At 48.9% G+C, this 15,520-nt stretch overlaps 1 protein-coding gene across 1 annotated transcript; it reads left to right on the top strand.

Annotated features, from left to right (window-relative positions):
* Positions 1-14,210: 14,210 nt before the first annotated feature.
* Positions 14,211-15,146, top strand: LOC311428063 (olfactory receptor 14C36-like; the record flags this gene model as incomplete). The annotated part of the gene is made up of 1 exon (XM_084539625.1): positions 14,211-15,146. One exon carries the CDS (start codon positions 14,211-14,213, stop codon positions 15,144-15,146), a length of 936 nt encoding a protein of 311 aa, XP_084395751.1.
* Positions 15,147-15,520: the final 374 nt, after the last annotated feature.

Raw genomic sequence — 15,520 nt, 5'->3', positions numbered from 1 at the left:
AGCATTCCACTCCCTGGAATGCAAGTCATCAAGCCCCATAGACTTGTACTTCTTGAGCTTCTTCAGGTGGCCTCAAACCTTCTCTTCACTTACAAGAGGTGAGAATTTGCACCCCCAGCCACCACCTATGGGTTCAGGGAAATGAAAGACTTGGGAAGCCTGACTGGCAGGGAAGACTGAAGAAAAGAAGTTGTTGAGTCCCTCAGCCTTTTCCATGTCTGTCATTGCCAGTTCACCCTTCTCATCCATCACAGGGGGTACAATGTCCTTGGCCTTCCTTTTCTGAGCAAGGTACCTACAGAATCTCTTCCTGTTATTCTTTTAATCCCCTGCTAAGCTCAGTTCCATCTGTTCCTTGGTTTTCCTTATCCCATCCCTCCACATCAGAAACTGAAACGTGAGAGGGCCTGGGAAAAGTAGACTGGGATCCACAGAAGCCACTTGGGAAACAAAACTTGAAGGTCGGAAGCATGATTTTGTGGAGGTGCAGAGCTGAAGAGCATATTGTACAGGATGCTCCTAAAGACCCATGTGTCCTTTTTCCTCCTGACTACAATGCTACTTCCTTCTCAGGAATGGAGGAGCCAACAGAGGTGAGACAGATGCACTGAGATGTTAAATGTCATCAGAAAGCTGATCCCAACAAGATATGGGGAGGTCAGGAGCAGCAGTGAGATTATGGGGTGGGAAGAGGAGCATGGCCAGCAGAAATTAATGATTTCATAGAGGTAAGAGCATTCATGCAATGCCAGTAGTGCCGTAACACTGACTTAAAACAGTCACATATGGACCTTACCTTACTTGAAACAGTAATTTTATTCCCCAACCTAAATTCTAATATAATACTCTGAAATGAAGCAGTTTTCTCTCTTGATTACCCTAATCCCTTCCGTTAACACTAACATTAAAATGCTCTATTTAATCCTAGACTTCTTAGCAGACCTAAAACATCCCTAAACCACAGAGCTTGTCCATACCTTAACCACAGACCTGACAGCACAAGCAGAACACCAAACACTCCCACTAAAACTTTGCTTAATCTCTAACACAGAAAGTGAAAAAGAGGTACCGAGGAGACTAGAGTGAGCTCGGCTCTATCTCAGGATCTCCTACCCCAGCAGGAGGAATGTGACTGTGGCAGGGACTGTGAGGTCACTTCTGTCTCTGCACTTGATAGGGCAGCAGCAGGAACGTGTCACGGAAAGGGACTGTGAGGTCACTTGTGTCTGGAGGTGGCAGGTCACCCTTGACATAGACCTGGGAGCTGCACTTTTGGGCTGACATCTGGCAGTGGCCCTGCATGGCCAGCAGAAGGCACCTGCTTGGCATGCTGACTGGGGGATCCCCTCTGCCTCCAGACCCAGGAGGACCCAGACAGAAAGAAGGCCCCCATATGAGTTGTCCTGTCCCTTCTGCTTGAGTCCATGACTGCGCAGCAGGAGGCACAAGGCTTGGCTGCGTGTAGCCAAGAAGCTGCAAGGCCAGCAGCAGGGCCCTGTCTTGGAAGCTGCTGGTGAGTATCTATGATGTGACCTTAGCTTCATTTTTCAAGGAACAGCTGGTGAGGGTTGATTAGACACTGGTGAAATGATGGAAATGCTGGGATGAGAGCAAGGTGGTGAACAGAGATGGGTGTCTGCAGACTTCCAGGAAATAGGACAAAGTGTGGGACAGCATATTAAAACATGCAGAGGAGAAGGCAGAGAGTGCTGGTAAGAATGGAAGGCACCAACAGCCCTGTCACTTTGGCTAGAGCTTATGAGAAGATGACATATAGTCATTACAATGCAGCCTCTTTGCTTCCTTGCAACCCTGTGCAGAGGCAGTGTGGTGTCATACCAGTGTTCTTCTCAGGCATCACACTGCCCACCACATTCCTCAGACCTCCAGGAAAAGTCCTGAGCCAGACAGGGGGGTGCAGGATCTCCCCTCACAGTTCCAGGGGTTGGGCCTTGGCTCTTCTGCTTCTCCAAATCCAAGAAAGACCTTTCTCAGCACAGTGCTTTGCCTGTCTATAATCATGGCCTCCAATTATCTGCCCTAAGCAGTCCCTGGGGAGGCTTTGTTAGTAACAGCCCTCAGTGGGGCCCATTCATACTCCAAGTCACTTCAGCTTTTCCTTTTGAGTTTGTTTTTTTCGCACAGTTGCATCATTCTCCTCTCAGTACCCAAGTTTCTTTGACTCAGCACCAAAACATGCAATGGAACTCATTAAAACACAGAAACTCCTAAGGAGCCATGTCTCTCCCAACATTTTCTTCAAGTCTTCAAGACTTGTTCAGCTAATTGGAGAGCTTTCATGTTGTAGTTAAGGGGGAAGATTTCAAGGAGCATCTAATAAAAATCTTTCTTCATTTTAAAGGCTGAATTTTGTTCTGTTTCAGTTTAGAGCATCATTCTCCTGGTTATATTGGTCTAGGGTTTCTCCTTTGAAGCCCTGCATAGGTAGTAAGAACAGGAGTTTTCCTATTTCAAAACAAACAACAGGAAATCATGCTGCAATTTTCAAAAAAAAAAAAAAAAAAAATGTTCCAGTTCCTTATTTTGTTGCCTCCAGTGATGTTTACCTTCTCAAAAGGATGACTGTACATGATGTATTTTACAGTGATTAATAGGAAACTTTAAGTAATAATGTTAATATTAATCCATATCATAGTAATTCAATGATAAACGATGAGGGTCTTACTAAGGAAACCATTAGACAGACTGCTGAGAGATGGGTGACCTTGAACTCACTGAAACTCAAAGCAGCAACTGGGTCACTGAGAGTGGTCTGAATGATTTAACGGTAAGAGGAGGGCGAACCAGGAGAATGATGGGAAGTGCATAGGTTCAGACAGGCAGCTGGAAAGGGGATATTCAGCAGGGTCTATGTAATCAAGATGAGTTTTGTGCCTGGAAGATGAGGGAGGGAGCACACCATGATAGAAAAGCAATGACAATGCAACTACAGGTGAACACCAGTATTTCTTCTCCTGGGATGAATATGCATCCGGAAAAATCACATTTCTTCATGATAGAAATTACACTTCACATGAGACATTTTACAGAAAGGATTGAGTCTTTTGAGCTGATGAGTTGTTGCTTTATTATTCAAGTACTGAAAAAAATACTGGGTATTCTGGCAGAGCTTTGCTGTCTGACAATAAGCAACCAGGGAAAACCTCCAGTGGCCCCGTTGTGTTTGAGTCACTTGCCTGGACTGGCAGATGTCAGAAAAGACCTGCCGAAGGCCGGAGCCCTTTGGGAAAATCAGGTGGAGCCAGGTGGAGTTCCCAGGGCACCTCCACTGCCAGCAGTGGTCTTTGTCCCTGTAACTGCAGCCCAGTCCAGCACAGGAACACCCCTTCAAAGACAAACCTCTTCTTCAGTGGGTTCCTTGGATTGACCTAGATTTGAAATGGCCACTGGAAACCTGAGATACTCTCCCTTACTTAAACTAGACACTTGAACATCTGTTGATGACCTTCCTGGGTCATCTTTAGCAAACTCAGGCTGAAAAACTCAAGTATAGCATGCTTCAAATGGCTGAGGCAGAACACATCAGCTTGCCCCACTTTGCAAATGGCCCCCATCCAACTAACATTTTGAAAGCAACAAATACGGAATGACCCTGCAGGTCAATGTGCAGAGTAAGGGAAAGTCACCCATATTGTGCTGGAGTAGCAGAAGGCAAAAAGCATTGTATTGTGCCTCAGAATAATCAAGGAGATCTAATCCAGTTCATCTATGAGGAAAAGCAGAGAGAAGGACGTTGATTTTGGCCTAACATAAAGAAGGATGTGCATCACTGGTGAAGGAACCGTCATTTGTGCCATCACCCATGTGAATTACACAAGCACCAGCACACCTAATGGTAACCTGTCCACCCCGGCTTGGTATTCCCATAGGGCAGTGGAAAGGGAGCCGACAGCCAAGGGACATATCTGAGTGTGGAAGGTGGGGCCCAGCAGAGACAAGGAGTCAGACCCAGGGCCAGTCGGGTGGCAGATCCCCATGCCCCATGCAGGGGCTGGCTGGGGGTCCCAGCTGCTGCAGCCAGCGCACGCAGCATGGCAAGAGGAGGGCTCCCTGCACATCACAGGGCATAGCCTGGCCCCGCGGGGGCTCTTCCTGACATCCCTGCAGCTCCTGGCAGGCTGCGCTGAGGTGCCCCTCAGCCTTCCCTCCTGTGCTCCCAGGGCACATGGCTGCCTCCTGCCCAGCTCACTGCCCACCATGAACGTCCAACACAGCTGCTTCCCAAGCTGGGCCTTGCCCAGGGTCAGTCTCCTGCAGGGGCAGAAAATGGCCCTTGTCCTGGTGGCTTTTTATGAACTTCCTGTTCTCTTCTCATTCTTGATCTCTTTTTACTGAATACAGAGGCCTTGGTGACTATTTTGGTTCTGACTGTTATAAATGGCTCAGGATTCAAATTAGAATTAAATGAAAAATAGGATTTATTAAAGGATATAAAGGAATAGAGGTAAGCAAACAGCGCTGGGTGCACCGGGAGTCTCCGCTCCACCAGGATGCACACCAATTACATCAAGCAACTGATTTTTATGCTCCTAGACTAATACATATTCATTACTACTTCTAAAAAAATAGATTATTAAAATTAGCTTCCAGGGTGCAGTCCCTCCTACTGGAGCATGCGCAGTCTCCTCTGGGGTCTCTTCTGGGGGTCTCTAGGGGTCTTCCATGCTGAAGGCTCGTAGTCTTCCTCTTCCCCTTTGTACTTACTGGGCACCATCCCAAGTTTACGGAACACCTTCTTCAAAACACCTTCAAATCTTGTCTCCCAGCCGCCTTTCAGCTTCTTTCTCAGCCCCCCCCTAACCAGATACCAAAGATCCACATAGTATCCCATAACAGTCACTAGTTGTTATCAGTTGTTCTGAAACTCCCAGACACACGGGTAATTAAAACATTCTTCCCCAGCCATTCACAGACACATCTATAGCAGTGTTAGAAATAGAAGTCTGGAATAACAAAAGCAAACAGGTTCATAAATTTAAGAAGTGATAAATTGGCTAGAATGAGGAATGAGGGGGAGACTGGGACACACTGCAGCTGTGGTTCAAGCATTGAATTGCCAGTGCAGGGCCCAGAGGCAGACAGGATTCAAACAGAATTGTTCTTTATGGACACGAATTGTTAAAACATTCCTCACATGACTAATACCAAGAAAACATGTCTACTTCATCTCTGTCTGCTGCTATGAGCTGTCTGTGAGACATGGATTTGCTATCAGATCTTTTCCTCTGACAGTCTCAGCAGTGCCCGGTGATTGGACAAGACATGGGAATTACACACAGGAAAACACTTTTACTGTGAGCAATATCAAGAACTGGATCATGTTTACAATACCAAGCACTCGATAAGGTTTCCCCCAAAGTGGGGGAGTCCTCCTCAACTGGAGATACAACAAACCCAACTGGAAATGGGCCTGGGCTGCCTGGTGTAGGTGTCCATGTGTGGCTAGTGGGGGTGGCTAGATGGGCTTTGGAGGTCCCCTCCAAAGGCTGCAGGGAGGGCGTGCCTGCCAGGGCAGAAAAGGGCAGCCCCAAAGGAGGACACCAGGGCTTTCCACCACGCTGCAGCAGGGATCTTCATCCCACAACCACTGCTGTACCTGAGAAGAGTGTATGAGAAATGAGATCCACAGAAACTGACTACCTGCTGGTTCCTTTAGTTAGTTACAAAGAGCTTAGCAGCACCTTTACATGAGGTTTTTGGTTAAGAAGAAAAGGTAGAAGGAGATAGAGGAAGAAAAATATCTTAAATTTATAAAATGAAATTATAAAATTATTTAAAATATTGGTATGATATCGAAAAGGATGAGCAATTTTGAAATAGATGAACAAAGGTGTTTCTGCCTTGTCCAGGTATCCTTCAGGGAATCAGATGCAGAAGACCAGTTCGTTTTTGAAATACTGAATATTCCAATAACATCCTCAGTGCCTCCTTGAGCTCTTTATTCTTCATGCTGTAGATGAGGGGGTTCAATGCTGGAGGCAGCACTGAGTACAGAAATGACACCACCACGTCCAGGGATGGGAAAGAGATGTAGGGGGGTTTCAGGTAGGCAATCATGGCAGTTCTGAAATACGGGGAGACCACGGCCAGGTGAGGGAGGCACGTGGAAAAGGCTTTGTGCCGGCCCTGCTCAGAGGGCATCCTCAGCACTGCCCTGAAGATCTGCACATAGGACACCACAATGAAAACAAAACAACCAACACTTAAACAGGCACTAACCAGAAGAATCCTGACTTCCGTGAGGTAGGCATCTGAGCAGGAGAGCTTGAGGATCTGGGGGATTTCACAGAAGAAATGGTCCACAGCATTGCTTTGGCAGAGGGGCAGGGAAAATGTGTTGGCCGTGTGCAGGACAGCATTGAGAAAGCCACTGCCCCAGGCAGCTGCTGCCATCTGGGCACAAGCTCTGCTGCCCACGAGGCTCCCGTAGTGCAGGGGCTTGCAGATGGCAACGTAGCGGTCATAGGCCATGACGGTGAGAAGGGAATACTCTGCTCCAACCAGGAAAACTAAAAGGAAGACCTGTGCAGCACAGCCTTGATAGGAGATGGCCCTGGTGTCCCAGAGGGCATTGGCCATGGCTTTGGGCAGAGTGGTGGAGATGCAGCCCAGGTCGAGGAGGGCGAGGTTGAGCAGGGAGAAGTGCATGGGGGTGTGGAGGCGGTGGTCGCAGGCTACGGCGCTGAGGATGAGGCCGTTGCCCAGGAGGGCAGCCAGGTAGATGCCCAGGAAGAGCGCGAAGTGCAGGAGCTGCAGCTCGCGTGTATCTGCAAATGTCAGCAGCAGGAACTCAGTGATGGAGCTGACGTTGGACATCTGTTATTTCTGGTCATGAGGTCCTGTACAAGGAAGACAAAGGCAGTGATTGTGTACCACAGACATAACTGAGGAAAACCCTTTCCATATTCTCATTTAAAATCACCAAAAAATTGCCCATTTCCAGGCAGATATTTTGAAGCTCTCTTTCATTGATTCTGCCTGAGAGTGCCTCTGGGAGCAGGGGACTCCTCTGTTGGCAATGGAAGAATCAGTCCTGCACTAATGCCAGAGGGAGTAGCATGGTAGCAACATGATAGGAACATGGTAGGAACATGGGGTAGTCTCAGATTAACTTTACTGCTGATATCAAAGAGATTTCCTCAGTTTTGCTCCTAGTTTACCAAACTGCAGAGCAGACGTTTGGAGGTTTAGATATGTAATTATTTGTTTTGTGTTTTTGGTTGTAGCTTCCCCACCACACCGGAGAACTGTTTCTAAGGCATAAATCCTGGGCATTCTGCTGCACTCCAAGTAAAACCTTGTGGATCCTCAGAGGCAAAGACACTGTGCCTTCAGTGCAGAGTGTCAGAGACGATAGCCAGCCTCTCCATCAGTGATGGTCTCAGCTGGCCCATGAGAGCTGCAGGAAAGCTGTACTCAGTTGTTCATCTGAAAAGAACCTGAACACTGCTGAAAGCAGAGGAATGCATGCTCAAAGTGCCCATCTCCACACCCCTCACCTTGTCCCCGTAATCGCCTTTCCCCAAACACCCCGAGGGCACACCACTGCCTCTGAAATCCCCATCCCCAGCCAGCCTGGGAACAAGACCAGCAGCAGCACGGCCAGCTGGAGAAGCCAGGAGGAATGCCAGCGTGCTGCTGCCAGGGGAGGCAAGGCCAGGGAGGGACAGACGGACACTCAGCAGACCCTCCTGTGCTGCAGCTCTGCCTGCAGAGGAGGCAGCTTCTCCTCATTGCAAATGATCTGTGCTCACCTCAAGCCAGCAGAGACGTCTCAAAGACAGGGCACTGGTCACTGGAGGATTTGCAGCTGCAAAGGATCGGCTAGGATAAAACCTGAGAGGACCACAGTGATGATGTTGGTGTAGTTTCTGTGCTGAAGTGTGGGAAGGGACTTTATGAAGTTCATTGATTAAATATTGATCTCTCACTGCAATTCTCTAGCAGTCTCAGTCTTCAGTACAAACCTGACTACCTATTACCATGAAACTGGCCTTCGCTCTTCCACAGGTATCTGCAAGCACAGGCTACAGACAAAGTCTTGCCATTCAGGTAGCCCCTGCCTTGGTCTTCCTTTTGAAAAATCCAATCATAAATGCCATTCTCTAAAGCATTTTCTACTCATTTCTGGAGAAACAGAGAGACCCACCCTGACAGATGCTATCAGCCATCAGATGTGTCAGCTTTAGAAGACCCCTCTGGCAACCCCACCTGCATTGCCCTGCTGCCAGAGCCTCACGGTGTCAAGAGCCTGCAGATGTGTCCTGCCACACGCTGCCCTCTGTTGTTGCGCTCCTCAGTGCCTTCAGCCCCTCTCTCCTTCTCTCCTCTGTGTGTGCCAGCTGCGGTCAGAGCCCCCAGCCCTGCTGCGCTGTGCAGAGGAGCTGCTCCTGGGCACAGCTGTCTCTCTGCAGCACTGTCCTCTTGTCAGGAGCTTCCCTTGGGCCCAAGAGCCCAGCCCAGCTCAGCAGCACAGCACCCGACCATGGCATCACTTGCTCTGTGCCCTTGGGCTCCCTCGAGGTGTCCCCAAGGCCTCAGGGCTGACAGCTCCCGAAGGCAGCAGGGTCTCTGCTGGCGTGTGGTGTCTGAAGCAGACTGAAGTCATCACTGTCTGCTCCTTGATGAATTTGGGAGAGACTGATTTTATGCTCTTAAAGTTTGATTGTCAAACATGACTACAAATGATTCTCTCCCTTAACTCCTATTGTGTTCCCACGGCATGGCAGGACACTTCAGCCATGACTGCCAGGGATCATTTCACCCCTCTGAATGTGTTCTAACAAAAGAGAGGGGGGAACTGAATGCTCTAAAAGGTTTTCTAAGAAGGCAGTTGGACACTAAGACACCATTCATTGAGTTTCCCTAGCTGTCCATCTGGAAGATCCTCTACCCATACACAAATCTCTTCTTCCTCTCTTGCTTGACCAGCATGGTGACTGGGATGTGGAACGCCCTCATCACTGTGCTGGTGCCTGCCAACAAACACCTGCAGATGCCCGTGGCCTTCTTCCTGGGGGAGAGTTGTCCTCCTTGCACAGCTCCAGCACCCTGTGCCAGGTGCTGGCCAGCTTCCTGGCTGGAGACAGCACCCCCTTTGCTCACAGAGGTGGCAGCACTCTCAGCTGCACCTTCTGCATGACCGCAGTGCTTCCTGCTTGGGGTTGTGTCCTACGGTCAGCCCTGGGCTGTATGCCATCCCTGTTCTCTGCAAGGCTCAAGAAGTGGAATTTCTGACTCCAGAAGGCAGCTGTACCTGAACCAGGGGAATTTCTCTCATGTACAGGAATTCTTTCTCCTCCTCCCAGCTACAGTTCTGTGGCCCCAGTGTCATAGACACCTCTTGTGTGGTTTTGCCCCATTGCTGGAGCTGTCCTGCAGTGCCATAGTGATACTCTTGGTTTTGCTTTCAAAATTTGCATTTGCATCCAGTCTTCCAATTCCTAATCATGCAGATTTCATGTGTGTGTGTCCTGTGTTGGCAGGCCCAAGGCTTTATCCACCTGCTCTTCTGTCCTCACGAGTGTCACTGTTTTCTATGGCACAATCATCATTTTCTGTGTGAAGCACAGAACAGCCCACCTCACAGATCTTAACCAAGCTCTTTCCAAACCTTCATCATCCCCTGGTCAATCCTCAGGTTTCTTAGTGGTGGTGTGGGAAGGGTGAGAGAGGTGCTAGTGGAGATGCTGACATTGTCATAAGACCTATCTCAAATACCTTGGAAAGGACAGATGGATCAAAGACTTTCCTCAGGATTTGGAAAAGGTAGACGTCAAACCCATCTTCTAGTAGAGGGGCAAGCAGAAGGATGATTAAGCCTAACCAAGGAGAAAAGTGCCAGCCTTAGCCTTAGGCCCCAAAGCAGACCTAAACTGAAGTCCTCAAAGCTTGCCCTTATTCTAAACCCTGAGCAGGTTCCTTAGGCACAACACCAAACAATTCCTTGAAGCCCTTGCCATTCCTTTAACCCTGGAATGTGACCTCTTATTCCTAAACATTAACCTGATCATCTAACCCTCAAAGCCCTCCACCCTGCACACAGCACATCTCAGCTTCAACCCCACTCCTACCCCTACCTTGTGTGGCTTTTATGCTTGGGGTAGGGCAGGGACTGTGAGGTCCTGAAGCAGTCCCATAGCATTGGAAGAGGCATGTGCGGTGAAAGGTATGTGATCAGATCACAGTCCACAAGGAGGAGCTGGCTGGGAATGCTGGGATGGGATCAGGTGTGCCTCAGGATGTGCTGGGCCTGCAGGAGGCCCATGGCTGTGAAGGAGGCTGGGAGGCCACTTCTGTCTGTACAGCTGACGGACCAGCTGCAGAAATGTGGCACAGATAGGGACTGTAATGGCCAGAAGCATGCACATGGCATTGAACATGATGGTGAGGCACCTTCTGTTCTAGTCAGGTGAGAGACCACAGGAAGGCTGATGGCATGGGAGTCATGCTTGAGGTATAGTTTGTGAGACCGTAGAATGAGAGAATGGCTCCTGTTGGAAGGGACCTTAAAGGTCATCTAGTTCCAACCCCCCCGGCCGTAAGCAGGGATGCCTCCTACGAGATCAGGTTGCCCAGGGCCCTTTGCACAGGAATCCCTTCCTCTGTTGCATCAACTACACCTCTCAGTTTGGTGTCATCTGCACACTTGCTGAGGGTGCACTCGACCCCACTGTCTATGTCACTAATAAACATATTAAACCATACGGGTCCGAGGGCAGACCCCTGAGGTACAAGACTCATCACCAGCCTCCACTTGGACATAGAGCCATTGAGCACCACTCTCTGGGTGTGACCTTCAGGCCAACTCCTTACCCACTGAATGGTTCACCCATCAAATGAATATCTCTCTAATTTGGAGACCAGGATGTCATGTGGGACCATGGCAATGGTCTTACAGAAGTCCAAGTAGATGACATTGGTTGGTCTTCCCTTGTTGTCTGATGTGGTCACTCCATTGTAGAAAGCCACCAGATTGGCCAGGCACCATTTACCCTTTGGTGAAGCCATTCTGGTTGTCTCGGATCACCTCTTTGTGCCTTGACACTGATTCCAGGAGGATCTTTTCCATGATCTTTTGAGGCACAGAGCTGAGGCTCACCATTCAGTAGTTCCCTGGGTTATCCTTTCTACCCTTTTTAAAAATGGGAGTGATATTTCCCTTTTTCAAGCCACCAGGGACTTCACACAACTGACAGGAATCTTCAAATATGATGGAGAGAGGCTTGCCAACTGCATCAGCCAGTTCCCTCAGGACCCTGGGATGCAAGTCGTCAGGTGCCATAGACTTGTACTTGTGGAGTTCCAGCAGGTGGTCTCAAACATGCACTTCATTTACAGTGGGTGGGACTTTGCACCCCCAGCCTCCATCCATGGGTCCAGGGAAATGAAAGACTTGGGAAGCCTGACTGGCAGAGAAGACTGAGGCAAAGATGTTGTTGAGTCCCTCAGCCTTCTCCATGTCTGTCATTGCCAGTTCACCCTTCTCATCCATCACAAGGGGTAAACTCTCCTTGGCCATTCTTTTATGAGCAGTGTATCTGTAGAATCCCTTCCTATTATTGCTTGCATCCCTTGAGAAGATCAGTTCCATCTGTGCATTGCTTTCCTCATCCAATCCCTGCACACCCGAAACTGAAACATGTAAGAGGGCCTGGGAAAAGGAACCCTGGCTTCATAGAAGCCACTTGGGAAACAAAACTTGTAGGTCGGAAGCGTGATATTGTGGAGGTGCAAAGCTGATGGGCACATTATGCAGGATGCTCCTAAAGACCCATGTGTCCTTTTCCCTCCTGACTACAGTGCTACTTCCTTCTCAGGGATGGGGTAGCCAACAGAGATGAGACAGATACACTGAGATGTTAAATGTCATCAGAAAGCTAATCCCAATAAAATATGGCACAGTCAGGAGCAGCTTGGACAAGAGACTGTAGATGCTAGATGCTACAGTAACACTGATTTAAAACAGTCATGTATTGCCGTCACCTTATTTGAACCAGTAATTTTAATTGTTAAAACTAAATGCTACTAAATACTAAACGTTACTCCACCTCTCTGAGAGGAATCCCCTACTCAAAGTATGCACTGAAGCAAAACACGGCCCTTAGCCCCTTTCCCTTTCCTTTCCCTTACCTTGACACTCCTGCTTACCCCAATCCCTACCCCAAACACTAACATTAAAATGCACTATTTAGCCCTAGAGAAGTTGTTGGCAGGCCTTAAAATTCCCTAAACCACAGGGTTTGCCCATATGCTTATGACAGACCTGATACGCACAGAAGAACACTAAAGATTCCCATTAAACTTGTGTTTATCCTCTAACCTAGAATGGTGAGCTCTAGTCCCTAAAGAACTCTAGAGAGGTCAGCCCTACTTCAGGATGTCCTGACCCAGCAGGAGAAATGTGACTGTGAAGTCACTTCTCTCTTTGCACTTCATAGGACAGCAGCAAGAACATGTCACAGAAAGGGACTGTGAGGTCACTTGTGTCTGGAGGTGACAGGTCAGCCTTGCCTTCTCCCTGGGATCTGCACTTTTGGGCTGACATCTGGCAGTGGCCCTGCTAGGCCAGCACAAGGCACCTGCTTGGCATGCTGACTGGGGGATCCCCTCTGCCTCCAGAGCCAGGAGGACCCAGACAGAAAGAGGTCAAAGGTTGGACTCAATGATCTAGAGGTCTCTTCCAACCTAGAAATTGTGTGTGTCTGTGTGTGTGTCTGTGTGTGAAGGCCCCAAGATTGGTTGTTCTTTCCCTTCTGCTTGAGTCCATGACTGGGCAGCAGCAGGCACAAGGCTTGGCTGTGTCTAACCAAAAAGCTGCAAGGCCAGCAGCAGGCCCCTGGCTTGGAACCTGCTGCTGAGCTGATTTGTGTGTGCTTGGCTGAGAGGCCACAAGGAGCCTGCTGGGTTGGGATGCCTACTTCAGGAGAGGTTTCCACCACAGGGATGCCATATGAGCAGTGGTGCCTTCTCACAAGGAACCAGGCCAGCTTCCTACAGAGCTGCCTTATGAGATATTTGGGTCCATGGCTATGGCTATTGTCTCAGCCACTAAAGCTTTTGAGGAGACAGCTAATCATTAAAGCACCAGAGCCTAATTGACTCCTCATGGGCTCATCAGCAAAGCCCCCAGAGAGGTGATTATAATGCCTTGGGCTGGGCCTGTGCTGCTGAGCTGGGCTGGGCTCCTGGGACATGAAAAAAAAAAACACATTTCAAAAAGTCCCATGAAGCTGATAGACATCTGTGCCCAGGAGCAGCTCCTCTGCACAGTGCAGCAGGGTTGGGGGCTCTGACTGCAGCTGGCATGCAGAGAGGAGAGAAGGAGAGAGGGCTTGGAGACAGTTTTGAGTGGGAGGATGCTGAGAGCTGCCTGCAGGAGAAACCTGCACAGCCCTTGACAAGGTAAGGGTCTGGCTGCAGGGCCATGCAGCTGCAGGTCCTGGAAGGGTCTCGTGCTGGGTCTTGTTTCTGGGAGTGGGCAATACAGTAGGCTTTGAGAGTCCTGCTGGGCTGCTCTGCGAGGTGAGGAAGTCTGGCAGAAACCCCTTGGAGTATCATAATCTAGCTACTCCTGGTCATATAAAACAGGGATGGCCAAACTCCTAAAGAAACTGCATGGGATGCAGATTGGATATTGGGATACCCCAGCTTGTGAATATCCAGCTCTGTCTGAGGGTTGTCCTCCTGGGCTGCAGGCTGTTCTCCTGCAAGATGCAGCTCTCTCGAGGCATCCCTGTGTTATCCAGGTGCCCCAAGGAGGAAGCAGTTCTGTGTTAAGGTCATGTCCGTGCTGCTGGATGGCTGTCTGTGTGCAGCTGGAGTGAGTCCTCTACACCCCTGATTAGGAGAGAAGAGCTGAGATCCTGCTCATGCACCTGCAGACAAAGTGAATATTCTGTCCATCTGCACTTCTACTGCAGCTTCTGTGCTCCCAGCTGTCTCAGCTTTCTTCTCAGAGAAATCCCTGACCATGTTCATCATGCTAACCATTACAGGGATAACTACTAGATAACAAAAGAAAATTCTACCTTGCTCAAGCAAGAAAGCTGCAGGAAGGTTCTCCTGCAAAGAGAGAGGTTCAGGCTAGGGCATGCTTTAAGGCTTGCAATGGATTTCCTGAGAGAAGTTTGTTATGACGTTTCTCTGCCATCTCGTCTTCAGCAGACAACTGTGTCCAGAGTCAGCAAATGCCCAATGTCAGCTCTGTGAGTGAGTTCTTGCTGCTGGCATTTACAGACACACGTGAGCTGAAGCTCTTGCACTTCGCGCTCTTCCTGGGCATCTACCTGGCTGCCCTCCTGGGCAACGGCCTCATCCTCAGCGCCATAGCCTGCGACCACCGCATGCACACCCCCATGTACTTCTTCCTCCTCAACCTCGCCCTCCTCGACGTGGGCTGCATCTCCACCACTCTCCCCAAAGCCATGGCCAATGCCCTCTGGGACACCAGGGCCATCTTCTATCAAGGATGTGTTGCACAGGTCTTCTTTTTTGTCTATTTTATTGGAGCAGAGTATTCCCTTCTCACTGTCATGGCCTATGACCGCTACGTTGCCATCTGCAAGCCCCTGCATTACTGGAGCCTCGTGGGCAGCAGAGCTTGTGCCCAGATGGCAGCAGCTGCCTGGGGCTGTGGCTTTCTCGATGCTGTCCTGCACACGGCCACTACATTTTCGCTGCCCCTCTGCCACGGCAATGCTGTGGACCAGTTCTTCTGTGAAATCCCCCAGATCCTCAAGCTCTCCTGCTCAAATGCCTACCTCAGAGAAGTCTGGGTTCTTGTGCTTAATGTTTCTTTAGTCTTTGGTTGTTTTGTCTTCATAGTGCTGTCCTATGTGCAAATCTTCATTGTGGTGCTGAGGATGCCCTCTGAGCAGGGCCGGCACAAAGCCTTTTCTATGTGTCTCCCTCACCTGGCCGTAGTCTCTCTGTTTGTCAGCACTGCTGTGTTTGCCAACCTGAAGCCCCCCTTCATTTCCTCGCCATCCCTGGACCTGGTGGTCACACTTCTCTACTCAGTGGTGCCTGCAGCTCTGAACCCCCTCATCTACAGCATGAGGAACCAGGAGCTCAAGGATACAGTGAGGAAAATGTTTCCATACATGCTTCTTAAGCATCCATGATGTGTTCAGAAGATGTATTCTTAATAATATGCAAATATTTTGATTCATATTATATCATATCGTTTTGATCGTTACTAGTGTTATCGTAAGTTTGTCATTAATAGTAATCCTAACAGAAATCAAAGGGTATTTGGGAAAATGATACAACATTTCTTAAATTATATTTCTTTGTTAGTATTTGAAAAATATTTCATTTTGTTTTTAATAATCTCATTCTTAGCATTCTGAATGTTACATCTGATGTAAGGTTTGACCACATCATCTAATGTACATACAGAACCAGGCTTCCTTGGTAGAGAAAGACAATAAAGATGTCAGTGGAATTTCATTGGTCTCAGTATCCTTGTCTTCCCATCTTCTGTCAAGCTGGGGGA

This window comes from Aythya ferina, assembly GCF_964211825.1.
Source record: "Aythya ferina genome assembly, contig: HAP1_SCAFFOLD_29, whole genome shotgun sequence".
In the NCBI taxonomy this organism is placed as follows: domain Eukaryota; kingdom Metazoa; phylum Chordata; class Aves; order Anseriformes; family Anatidae; genus Aythya; species Aythya ferina.
Note: the sequence above shows the minus strand (reverse complement) of the source record. Positions and strands in the feature narration are given on the sequence as shown.